Consider the following 12,964-nt stretch of genomic DNA (forward strand, 5'->3'; position numbering starts at 1 on the left):
AAATTGACTGAGACATTGACTTCAGCTAGAAATCGCACCAAAAACCTACGATATAGTAATCCGGTTCACCAAATACTCGGTTAATGAGAAGAACATTGTACATGTGTATGTTCTCAAAGAGAAAATTATTGGACCGTTCATATGAATTAGATTATTGTTAAACACGAATGTACCGGTTTAATGTCTTATCGTTTGAATATTTTAGAGCAGGCTTTCAGAGGGCGCTCGTCAGTTTATCTTGACCTCTGATCCGGCTGACAGATGCCTATCACACCCAACAGTATAATTCCGTTTGAAATTCACAATTCAGGGTCACAACTCAATGTCAACTCTGTAATGAGGCTGAGCCCTGAATTCGCGTACATACATACTTACAGTTAATTATTAATACACGCGTGAAGTGTATTAATAATTAACTGTATGTATCCCGGATCAATTTGAATATCAGATAGATATATTCGAAATTCGAATTATTCACCTCGAACTTGAACTTCAAAATTATTATTTACATCATAGTTTATTAAATATTTTGTATTGAATAGTATGTATAATATTGGTAGAATTAAACAAAGATACAGTTATAAAATTTGTTAAGAGTTTACTTAAATTGGTTTAATTAAAGAGACGTAAGAAAAACAAATTGATTTATTGATTAATAAAGAACAAGTTTTTTTATAGGTTAAGTAAATTAATAAGTTATTTATAGGTTAAGTAAGGTTAAGTAATAAGGTAGTTAAGTACACGCTAAATACGCACATAATTTTATAATGAGTCTTTAGAAAATCTCTGTAGATGAAGCTTCAAGTGAAACGAATCAGTTAGTACGCAAAAAGCCGCTTAGGATTTTAAGCGCGATTGTAAAGCGCGTTATTAAGCGCGTTTCTGATTGTTAACAAGAATTCACAACGTTTTAACAGACATTATGGACACTACAACACTATTAGCCCGGCACACTCGGGTGCGACGGAAATAGACGTGCCGCCTTGACCTTTATTTATTTTGGCGGTACCGAATATTCAAAACACGTTGAAATGAACATTCGCTGCGTTCGTATTAATCGAAACTTAAAAGGAACGTCACTAACTTGTTGGACCGATTACATGAAATCGTCAAATTTTTGTTTTGTTTTAAGACTCATTTGAAATAGTAACAGGCGAAACTTTTGGTTTTTACCGATGTATTTATACTTTATCATGGTACGCGACGCCGAAGTTTGGATGTTAAAATACTAAAATAGTATATAATAATACCAGCCATATACAAAAAAATATTTTTAATGATGGTATATATTCTAGCATGCACAACTTTTTTAAACTGGCATTAGTGCTACGCAGTAGAATTGTATACGATGGCGGTTACTGTCCGAATGCGTACAATATACAATATCAAGATTTTTTGCCGGCGTTTTTAATTCAGCTTAATTTAACTTATTCAAAATACAAATGCGCGATAAATTTATTTTTGTTTATAGACAAATCGAATTTATCTCGGCGAGGTTTTCAGTTTCTATATCTTTGATAATAAAATCGCTGTTTTCTTTCCGACAACGATAGGTAAGGCATCTGACTAGGTAGGTAGTCTGTCCGTGTCTTCCAAGACGGGGCTCACACCCGGCAGGCAAGTGCCGACCATTCTAAATAAACGTCTAACAAATGTAAATCGTCGCGTAATAAAAACAAAATACGCAATATTCAGATATTTCGACAAAGTTATATGGCATATGATGAACCCCTGCGCGTAGATGCCAATATTCTGGTTATTAACGACCGTCTGGTGTAGTGGTAAGTGACATGGTCACTACACAAGGGGGTCGCGAGTTCGAATCCCGCCAAGGGAAGATATTTGTATGATAAATATAAATGTCTTTTCCAGGGTTATGGATGTATATTAAATATATGTATGTGTATAATAAAAATCTTTCATTTATTTCCGTTATCTGGTACCTGTAACACAAGTTCTTTACGAACTTATCACGGGACTAGTTAACGTGGCGTGATTGTTAGTAAATATTTATTTATTATTTTATTATTTATTATTATCTTTCATACTCTCTGGCGGCGCTAACGATGTAATACCTTCCAGCCCTATCGCTTAGGAGGGCCGTGAGCTCACCAGCACAAGTACAAAAAAGCCGTAGCCTTCAAACTATTGTCGAGTCGACGGCGAAGTATTGTTGTTAATGAGGATGTTGTGCGAAAATCAAAATAAGAAATTACGACTACAATTAAATTAGAAGTTGATAAAATTGACTGAACTTGTTTTTTACGTAATAACTATCGTAGCGTGTTGTTTAATAGAACTCATGCCTCAAAGTAGTGAAGTTTACCTGTAAGCTATTATTACTTATTTATTATAAATGCATAAATATTATTAGGTAACTTTTGATTTACACTATCTTGAATCATCTATGCCAATAAACACCAATAATAATTATAAATAATATCCATAATAAAAATAATTATCTGCCAATGAAACGGAACCAAATAACTAATCAAATTATAAAATTAGACTATTTTTTATTAATTCGTCACCAACAATAATGAATTCACACTTCAAAAATGACGCCAGCACTCGTGAACTCATTCGCAATGTCTTGTTTCAGTTACAAATTTTTTTTTGATGATAATATCGGGCCGAACTACGTCTACGGTAAATTCCTACCTAGTTTTTCTGCCTTGAACTAACATTAAGTACCCGAAAGACTAGAACGATGTTCTTCCGAATGAACTATCGTCGAACTCGACAAAGAGGTCGACGTGCAACCTAACCCATGCATCAGCCCGCTGAGTTTCTCGCCGGATCTTCTCAGCGGGTCGCGATTCCGATCCGGTAGTAGATTTATTCGCGAAGCAATTGCTCTTGAGTTGTTAGGTCTCCTTCGGAGGCGCTCGGGTAGTTGTTAGCAAATCCCACCCCTCCTGGCTGAGCTTTTAAAGCTCGCCCACCTGTCCTGGTGAAACTGGAAAGGTCTTCGGGCCACCAGTAAAATTTCAATCATAAACAATAAATGAACTATGCACTAAAAATCTAATTCTAATCGTTAATTTTTTGCGCTGCATCAAACTTTTCCCACGGAAGTTATATTCGTTGACATCGGATTCGATTGTATGCTCCGCTTTGTTTCGTTTGATTGCATATTATCATCATACGTTTACTTTTGGCAGGTGAGCGGTTTGAAGTTCGAAACTCAGCTGCGTACATTGAACCAATTCCCGGAGACGTTGCTCGGGGACCCCTCCCGCCGAATACGATACTTCGACCCACTCCGGTAATTATCAAAAACACCGCTCGTATATTATTAACAAATATAATAACAAGTCTTACTGGTGGTAGGACCTCTTGGGAGTCCGGACGGGTAGGTACCACCACCCTGCCTATTTCTGCCGTCAAGCAGTAATGCGTTTCAGTTTGAAGGGTGGGGCAGCCGTTGTAACTATACTTGAGACCTAAGAACTTATATCACAAGGTAGGTGGCACATTTACGTTGTAGATGTCTATGGATTCCAGTAACCACTTAACACCAGGTGGGCTGTGAGCTCGTCCACCCATCTAAGCAATATATACGAAAAATATTGAAAATTTCAAAATCACATTCGTTGGAGTGCCGGTTTCGCAGTTGCAGTGAGGTAGATTTGATCACTACAGCATAGGGGTTTTAGGGCTGGTTTTATATAAAGATTTCTTAGACGTTATTTATCTTAAAATTACCATCAAATTCCTTTTTTATTTATTGCTTAGATGGGTGGACGAGCTCACTGCCCACCCGATGTTAAATGTTTACCGGAGCCCATAGACATCTACAATGAAAATGCCGCCACATAGTTTGCGATTTAAGTTCTAAGGTCTCAGTATAGTTATAAGGGCTGCCCCATCCTTCAAACCGAAACGCATTCTGCTTCACGGCATAGAAATACACAGGATGGTGGTACCTACTCGTGCGAACTCACCAGAAGTCCTATCACCAGTAAAGTGAGTTTTAAGGTCTCACTTTTAACAGTACAATTACAATTTTAACAGTACAGCTTAATTAGTTTAAATAAAATAAGCTAATAATAAATAAATGGTACAGGAACGAGTACTTCTTCGACCGGAACCGACCGTCTTTCGACGCCATCCTCTACTACTACCAAAGCGGAGGACGACTCCGTCGCCCGGTAAACGTCCCCTTGGACGTCTTTTCTGAAGAGATCAAGTTCTACGAACTGGGAGAGCAGGCCACCAACAAGTTCCGGTAAGATGATTTAGTTAAATGAGAATATTATACAAAATTAAAGTTTTAAAGTACTTACTTATTCGTATAAGCAAGGTCGGTGAGTGGATAAAGATAATCGTTATCTTACAGTGAGGATGAAGGTTTCATCAAGGAGGAAGAGAAGCCCCTTCCCTCCAACGAACGCCAGCGCAAAATCTGGCTGCTCTTCGAATACCCGGAGAGCTCCCAGGCCGCGCGCGTCGTTGCCATCATCTCGGTCTTCGTCATCCTCCTCTCCATCGTCATCTTCTGCCTGGAGACCCTTCCTGAATTCAAACACTACAAAGTCTTCAATACCACCACCAACGGCACGAAGATCGAGGAGGACGAGGTCCCGGATATCACCGATCCATTCTTCCTTATTGAAACACTCTGCATCATCTGGTTCACCTTCGAATTGATCGTGCGGTTCTTGGCGTGTCCCAACAAATTCAACTTCTTCAGAGACGTCATGAACATCATTGATATAATCGCCATTATCCCGTACTTCATCACCCTGGCGACCGTCGTTGCTGAGGAGGAGGACACTTTGAACCTACCGCGAGCTCCCGTATCTCCGCAAGATAAGTCCACCAACCAAGCCATGAGCCTGGCTATTCTGCGGGTAATCCGTCTCGTGCGGGTGTTCCGGATCTTCAAACTGTCCCGCCACTCGAAGGGATTGCAGATTCTTGGCAGGACGCTCAAGGCGTCTATGCGAGAACTTGGCCTGCTGATCTTCTTCCTGTTCATCGGTAAGGCACGAAATAGAATAGACACCAGCCATGTTCATACATTTTTAAATTACTCGAAACTTACCCCAAGTTTTTTAAGGATCCTTTTTGTGCAGACGTCAAGACGACATCAAGAATCACCCAAATCTAATAACGAAATTGAACCTGTTTAATTTAAAAAATTCAACAAACTAAAAAAATATTTCAAGATTTCAGTTTGTAAGACATAAAAAAAACTTGAAAGAAATATCTCGAAGAGCGATTTATTATTAAAATACTAGTAGCACATATTATATTAACCCTATACGCTAAATTTTGCAATTCTGAATTTTATATTAGAGAAATTATGTCGACTATAAAAAAATATACACATGATTGATTACGTGTCATAGTTTCGGCTTTAATCTTTTACTTTCTTTGTCTAATTCTAAATAAAATGCAGACAAAAAAGAAAATAGGGCGTGGGGTAAATAAATAGGGTACTTAGTAAATACTATATTACAAGATGTTGCGAGACTCGATGGGGTAGAGTAATAGTAAATATAGCGGCTCGAGGTAGTCAGTTTTTTTAGCTAATAAGCTGTTATCATATACATATTATGTATATGGGGACGGGCGTCATTAACATGATAATGACCTGAAAAACCTTATATGAGGTATTTTAGTGCGAAATTCGTTCCGAATTTATATAGACGCATTTTAATAAAACTAATTTAAAAGCTTATAAGTCAAATTTAAATGACTCGATAGTCTTAGTATTAGCAAGGTTCGGTAGTCAGAAACCAAGGGTTAAATAAACATCGGTTTTTTTTTGTTTTTTTTTTGTACGTTACCATTTAATTTTTCTTCTAAAGCATATATTAAGAAAGCAAAACACAAGAAGCTCGTGGAGTACTCGGTACAACGGATGGCATCGGAGAGCGCGCACGCACCGGGCCCAACCCACATAGTGCACATTCCGTCTTGTGTTCGCAGGGGTGGTCGTGTTCTCGAGTGCAGTTTTCTTTGCTGATAAAGAATGTGTAGAGACCAATTTTTCATCAATTCCCGATGCGTTCTGGTGGGCCGTTATAACGATGACCACCGTTGGCTATGGAGACATGAGGTAACCCCGTTGACTCAAGGCCCCGCCAGCTCGCAAGCGCTCCCCCTCACTGTATGTCGCACTGTATTCTCCGTTCGTGTGTGCTTGTTCTTAAAGGTGTGGTGCTGTTTTCGTCTGCGGTGTACTTCGCTGAAGCCGGAAGCGAGAACAGCTTCTTCAAATCCATACCTGATGCGTTTTGGTGGGCGGTCGTGACAATGACGACCGTAGGATACGGAGACATGACGTATGAAACAGCGACTACACCCTAAGTTTCATTTTTGCCTCTCGTCATTTCATTTTGTCCCACAACCTTATATTGGCATACTTAACACTATTGTTGATTTTCTTTCGCCACATCATGTAACTATACATTCGCTTCAGTTTGAGTTAATTGTCGGTTCGCTTAGAACTTAACCGATCACGTTAATTTATTTATTTCACTCTATACATGTTAATGCACGTTCTGAGACTTTTCCTTACTGTCTCAATTGAATTTGGAATTTATTTATCTATATCATTATTCTCCACGTCGTCGGAACAAGTTTTACATGGAAGCGTATTTGTAAAATTCTCATCGGAATAATACAGTGAGCGCAGTTAGCGCAACAGATCTCGTCGCCGGTGTGACTATCGCCTCTTCCAAAGCGTATTATAAGCCCGTATCCACTTAACCTAACCGCTTTCGTTGCGAGCACTTCACCTCTGAGAAAGTCTGGCTGCTCCCAACCTGCGCAGCTTGAATCCGAAGCGGCATCTATATACCACCACCACCACCACCGATGTTCGCTCCACAATAACGCTTACGCTATATTGTCAATGTATCCTAAATGTTTGAATGTATGTATCGATGTTGTGGCGCCTACACTGATCGACATAAGCTCATCGAAAATGGTGGCAAGAGCCGGCCGCACTGTTGTCATCATCGCATTTGTACTGTAGTGGATCTCATCGTGTTATTGTAACGCTTGTGATCACCTAGTAATCTCGTTGCCTCCTGAAGACTCAATGTGTCTAGCGTATGAGGCTTTCTGGTGAGATGGTGAAATTTACACTTATATAATAATATGCTACTATGTAAAATTGGTGTTCGTTTGGATGTATTGCTGTTTTATATATTTAGCACAAATTTTTAGCTCACACACCATTTTCGATAGAGGAGCACAGTTCAATGTTAAAAAGTGGTTTGTTTACGTGCATGATCTTTGTCTTCGTTTGTAGTATTTGTCATGTTTTAGTTTTAGTATTTATTAGTAATATATCCAAATAAGTATTCAATTAAATCTGCCTTCGTTAGGAGCGGAATGGACCTTTAGGACTCACACGAGATATGTCGTTATAGGCACAATTAGCTAATTGTCCGTAATGAAAAATATCTGGCTGTGCGTTCGATTTTATGGATCTATTCTCCTCCGGCGGACGCAGCGCTGGCGATAACACGAAACCGCAATGCGTTTATTGAAAAGTTGCAGTATAATTCTGTAACTAGCTGGCGAGAATGAAAGATGACGAATGAAATAGTACTTCTTCTACTCTCATTAAACAAACGCAAAAATGCGAATGCTAAGCTCCTATTTATATAATGTACATTTAATAAAAATAAAAACTTTAGATTTCGTTTATCTTAATGAACATAAAAGAACGAGGACGCTGTTGATCTGAGAGCTATGGTATGTAAAATTATGTTGCATGTTTATTATCCGTAAAGATAATATTTATTGCAGACAGATATAATTTCTGAGTAAGGGCAACATGTTGTATTGTTAGGTGATTGTTGGGCCGTTTCTCTTTCTAATAAGTGACTCATGCTGCGTACAGGCCGGTCGGAGTCTGGGGGAAGATCGTGGGTTCGCTGTGCGCCATCGCCGGCGTGCTCACTATCGCCCTCCCCGTGCCCGTCATCGTCTCCAACTTCAACTACTTCTACCACCGCGAAACTGACCAGGAAGAGATGCAGTCCCAGAACTTCAACCACGTAACCAGCTGCCCCTACCTGCCGGGAACCATGGGCGAGCCCTACCTGAGTAAGTTTCACGGTTTCTTCGTTTCATTAGTGTAAGCTCAACATTCTCGTTATATGAACTGACGTGTTGCGAACCAAGCGAATGTTGGTAAACTCCATTGTCCGTACTGTCTCCGTTGGTTTATTTGCATGCGTTGCGCTTCACAGTTTTACCTCGCACTGCATGCTCCGTTTTTTTTATTTATTTTTTTATTTTCTTTTGATTTGTTTCGTTTATGTTGATTTTCGATAATTTCAGGTGGGAGGGACGATGAGAGGGACGAGGTTTGCTGTGACCACTGACTGTCTGACTCGTTCGTGTGTTCGTTTCGTATTACTAAGGACTATTCCGATCGGCAGAGACGATTCTTGTGATATTATCGTGTAAGGGACGAAAGCGTGCCATTAGTTCCGTGTAAATATTATAGTCAGTAAGCGATGTAAAAATAAGATAATAAAAATTGTTATTTACTTTTCTTTTTAGTTATGTTTGAGTGGAAAATATTTTCATGTAGTTATTTAATTATGATTTACGAGTATAGTCGGAAATCTCAACAATATATCACTCACACTACTCGGTCGAACGCGTGATAAATATTCCGGGAGCCGATAACTCATTTATGTGTAATGACTTTGAGAGTCAGCGATGCTCGTATAATATAAATTTATAGAATAACGTTTCAGTACAAGGATTTAAAAGAAATGTAAAATTTACGAGTACTTTTATGATTTGTTTGGGCGAGAAGAGAGTCGAGGCGCGGCACGATTTCAGCTCGGCCGACTGATATGTTTTGAATGTTGTTCGCCATTCACACGGCTCATGGCCCGACAACATGTTGTGAACGTGTCAATCACTAAACGCTTTTCATGCACCACCACCCAAATACGAACCGCTGTTCTCTGATGTTATTTATTATGTAGTTGTCTAAATGCACCATTAATTGTTTATTTTATTTTGTATGCTGTTTATCATCACTTCGCTTTCCATTCGATGCCTAGTTGCGAACATTAGGACGACCAGCCGTGTGAATGGCCGTATTAATATATTAGTCGTAAACATTTTATATTTGTTCCGAAATCATGTTTTACCGAAATTGTGACATAAAGTGAGGAAGTAAAAAGTAAGTTTTATTTTGTTTCTTTTTCTTTTGTATTTTTTTTACAATTTTTTTTCTTTCCGATTTATTATTCTGTTCCGGCAATTTGCATCGTAGGATTTTAATTTACGATAAGAAAATACCGATTAATTCTTTCAGTCGGTTCAAATGTCCTTATAGTGTCTCTCCGTAAAGACTACATAGCTTCAAATTTACACGTGGTTCCAGCACTTATTAACGATAAATTTTTAACACAATACACATAGTATTACAATTAAGTTGTTTGAATAAATCAACGGTAATTTCGTAATACTCACGACAGATGGCAACCGGCCAGTTCTAAATTCGTATTCCGAAACTGATTTAGATTCAATAAAAAACAATTTGTGAATAGAGTCGCTCCATTCTACGCATGATAATAGTAGGTATGCATACATACTTAAAGAACGTCACACACATTAGAGTATACAAAAGATTTTATAATTTTCTTAATAAATTTAAGAATCTGTCATACAATTTTGTGGCATTTTTAATCAAATTAGGCTGTTTGTTTGAAAAATTCATCGATTCGACTAAAAATATTACTTCTTCAAACACAATCCAAGGTTAAAAAAATCACCCAATATATAAAACCTAATTTTATTTTCTATCCAAAAACTACATTTTAATAGCACTACAGAAGCTAATCCCGTAAACGATACGAAGTCATTAAACTAGTAGGATTTTCTAGAAAATACGAAGAATACTTGCTTAATACATTAGTCATTGACTTTACATCACTAGTATTCAAATTGTAATAGACGGTAAGAAGGTTAGTAGGGTCAAATAAATATTAAAATCTCGATATCGATACTAGGTCGTGATGCGTCGCTGCAAATATTATTTTAGGATCTGACATTGATTAAACAATAGATCGCCAGAAATAGATCAAATGCCGAGTTCAGCAAGCCGAGCACTCCACGACTCCAGGTCAAGCCGTAACCGCTAGAATCTAGAATAGATTTAACCGTAGTGACGAGGGCAAACTCGGGAACAGTTTCAGGGCCAATACAGAAGAAGTCCTCTATGAGCGATGACTCCTCTTCTGAGATGATGGAGTTGGACGAGTCGGCCATGGCGTCCGAGCCGCAACTCGAGCAGAACCTGCGCCGCCTCCGCGAGGAGGAGAACCTTCTGCGCGAGCAGCAAGCCACCATGGAGGCCGGTGCGTTCGACGACATCGCCGCTCTGGAGCATCAGGACGCTCTGCGCCTCAACCAGGTTACTCATCTTTTTTACGTAATATCTTCATTAAACATTTACGGATACTAAAATTGAACGAATAAAAAAAAATTTTTTTTTTATTGCTTCGATGAGTTGACTAGCTCACAGCCCACCTGGTGTCAAGCGGTTACTGGAGCCCATAAATGCGTCACCCACCTTGAGATATAAGTTCTAAGATCTCAAGTATAGTTACAACGGTTGCCCCACCCTTCAAACCGAAACGCATTACTGCTTCACGGCAGAAATAGGCAGGTTGGTGGTACCCCCCCCCCCCTACCTCATCTGGGTTCTGACTTCAGAGGGGATCGGACGCTTAGGCGAAGAATGCAGGGGAGTCGTTTAGTGGGTAGGGCCCTAAAATTCCTTGGGCCCGCGGTCTGCTTCCAACACCTTGCAGATAGTCAAGTCCCACATGCCCCGCGCGCCCCCTAGACGCGGGAACCTCGTAGGAGGTTCGGCAAAGGGCCCGAAAAAAAAGGGTGGTGGATTTCTTGTGAGTCCGTACACCTGTACCTGTACGGACTCACAAGAAATCCTACCACCAGTAAAATTTATCCTATGAATCCGAACTAAGAGAACAGTTTACTCGCTATTGACGTGCAGCTGCAGCAGCAAGAGCTCCAGCGTCAGCAGGCGGCCCACGCCGCACGCCACCTCCGCCAGACCCACGGGCAGGGTCAAGCCCTCGCCCTAGAGGCTCCCCCACCTCGCCGCGAGCAGGGCGCCCGCCGCCGCGCCACTTGCACCGTGCGTGTCAACAACCTGCACGCCACCGAGGCTATAGAAACGGATGTCTGACTAACAGGTTAGTATACTAAAACACCCTAAACTTATAAAAAAAATTTAGCCATTTGCACTTGAAAGATGACTCTCACTCACCAATGTACTTAAATAGTACATTTAAATTAAAATGTGTAAACTATTTACTTTATTGGATGATTGTCATCTTGTTATTAAATCATGTGGTGAGTAATATTCACTTCTCGAGAGCAAAGAGTTAATTAATTAGTTTCACCTTTCCGTTCTTTAACGGATGTAATAGCAGGGATCCTGTAAAACTACAAAGCCAAAATATTGGTCTAGCAAATTAAACTATGAAAAGTAACTAAAGCTTTCGTTTTTTTAAATCAGTAGTGATAAAGGAAACCCAGCATAGATCACCCCAACAATCCAAGTCGAGAACTACTCAAACAATTGCTATTTCTTTTACTAATGTCTACTTAATTTTGTTGTTAAGAATGGCTAATAAAATTTTAGAATCGAAGTGCACAACTAAAACCCTCACCACTCGCGATTAAAATATTATTCAGCTCAAAAACAATTACAGTTGAGAAATAATTCGCATTACATGAATATTAAGTAAATAAACTGTTATTAAAAACATACAAAAACGGATTATATAACTCTGTGGTGCAGTAAATAGCGTCGATTGTGGGTTCGATTTCCACATTGGACAAACATTCCTGTGATGAACAGGTTTGTTTGCTCTTTGCTTAGGTACTAAATATCTATATGTATATACATATACTAAGACGTCTATATGTAAGTATGTATATCAATCTCCCATAGAAAAGGGAGTCCTAGTTTAACTTTTAATTTTACAGTTAAACAAATAGTAATTGCTTATTATTTATCTTTGTGTAGTTTTTTCTATTGTCTATTTATGTAGAGATGTAATTGAGTGAATCTTTTTAAATAAATTATACTATTATCTAATTGTCGGTGAGATCAGGCAGTAGGAGAACTAAATGGTTTTATCACGGAATTAAATAAAATTGATGCCTACCTAAAGTACTAGGTTTACACTCGTCTCCCCTGTACTGACTACAATTGTCGAAAATGACTCAGTACAAATAGCAGACCAAACTTCAGTATTTCCATTTTTTATGTACACTTATTCAATTGTATATATAATACATAAATCATTCTCGATACTTACTCGTAGTAGGTGCAATCATCGCTGTTATAAACCAAAGCACGTCAATGGCAAAACAGCTATACTTGGATCATCGTATCTTAGCACTATGCTTACTGCACAATCAAACCTATCTCAGGTCACTATTAACATCATTTAGTTTAGAAATCGACAATCATTACATACAAAAACAAATACTTCTGCTTCACTTCTAGAAGCCCTAACGGAATATTCTTTTAGCTACCTAGAACGGTTACGAAATATATATAATGCTATATAACGATAAGCTAATTTTGTTAGCTAGCTCACAGCACGTTCGATGACAAGAAAAATATAAATTTGAACCGTGCAAAAATATGTTTTACTTAGGCCATTAAAGATATTAACCCGAATTTGATATAGCCACAGTATTAATTCTCACACAACTTGCAACTCGGGATTCAAGGACTTAAATAACAAAAGCAAAATTAAGACACGTAATCTGCTACGGATACATAACGATTGATTGCCCGATTTGTGATCAGGTCGTGTTATTCCACGAACTCGAATTCGCGACGTCACCACGGCTGAAACCTACGTTTAAGATACTAAGTAAGTTGTAAATGTTATATATACGTAAATATATGACCATACGATTG

General features: G+C 38.8%; 1 protein-coding gene across 9 annotated transcripts in view; it reads left to right on the forward strand.

The window, feature by feature from the left end:
• Positions 1–12,964, forward strand: part of shaker (potassium voltage-gated channel protein Shaker) — a 431,166-nt gene that overhangs the window by 401,095 nt on the left and 17,107 nt on the right. For 6 of the 9 annotated variants that reach the window (XM_089731734.1, XM_089731739.1, XM_089731742.1 and 3 more), the window contains 8 exons: positions 3,165–3,268; positions 4,070–4,231; positions 4,343–4,986; positions 6,167–6,296; positions 7,868–8,073; positions 10,185–10,408; positions 11,015–11,216; positions 12,851–12,917. In XM_089731734.1, the coding sequence (XP_089587860.1) occupies positions 3,165–3,268; positions 4,070–4,231; positions 4,343–4,986; positions 6,167–6,296; positions 7,868–8,073; positions 10,185–10,408; positions 11,015–11,209 (1,665 nt within the window). In that variant the 3' untranslated portion in view covers positions 11,210–11,216; positions 12,851–12,917. Of the gene's footprint in view, positions 1–3,164; positions 3,269–4,069; positions 4,232–4,342; positions 4,987–5,940; positions 6,071–6,166; positions 6,297–7,867; positions 8,074–8,310; positions 8,528–10,184; positions 10,409–11,014; positions 11,217–12,850; positions 12,918–12,964 lie in introns of those variants that run through there. The other 3 variants (XM_089731751.1, XM_089731737.1, XM_028182678.2) reach the window with 3 other exon arrangements.

This window comes from Bombyx mandarina, chromosome 01, assembly GCF_030267445.1.
Source record: "Bombyx mandarina strain Sakado chromosome 01, ASM3026744v2".
Classification (NCBI taxonomy): domain Eukaryota; kingdom Metazoa; phylum Arthropoda; class Insecta; order Lepidoptera; family Bombycidae; genus Bombyx; species Bombyx mandarina.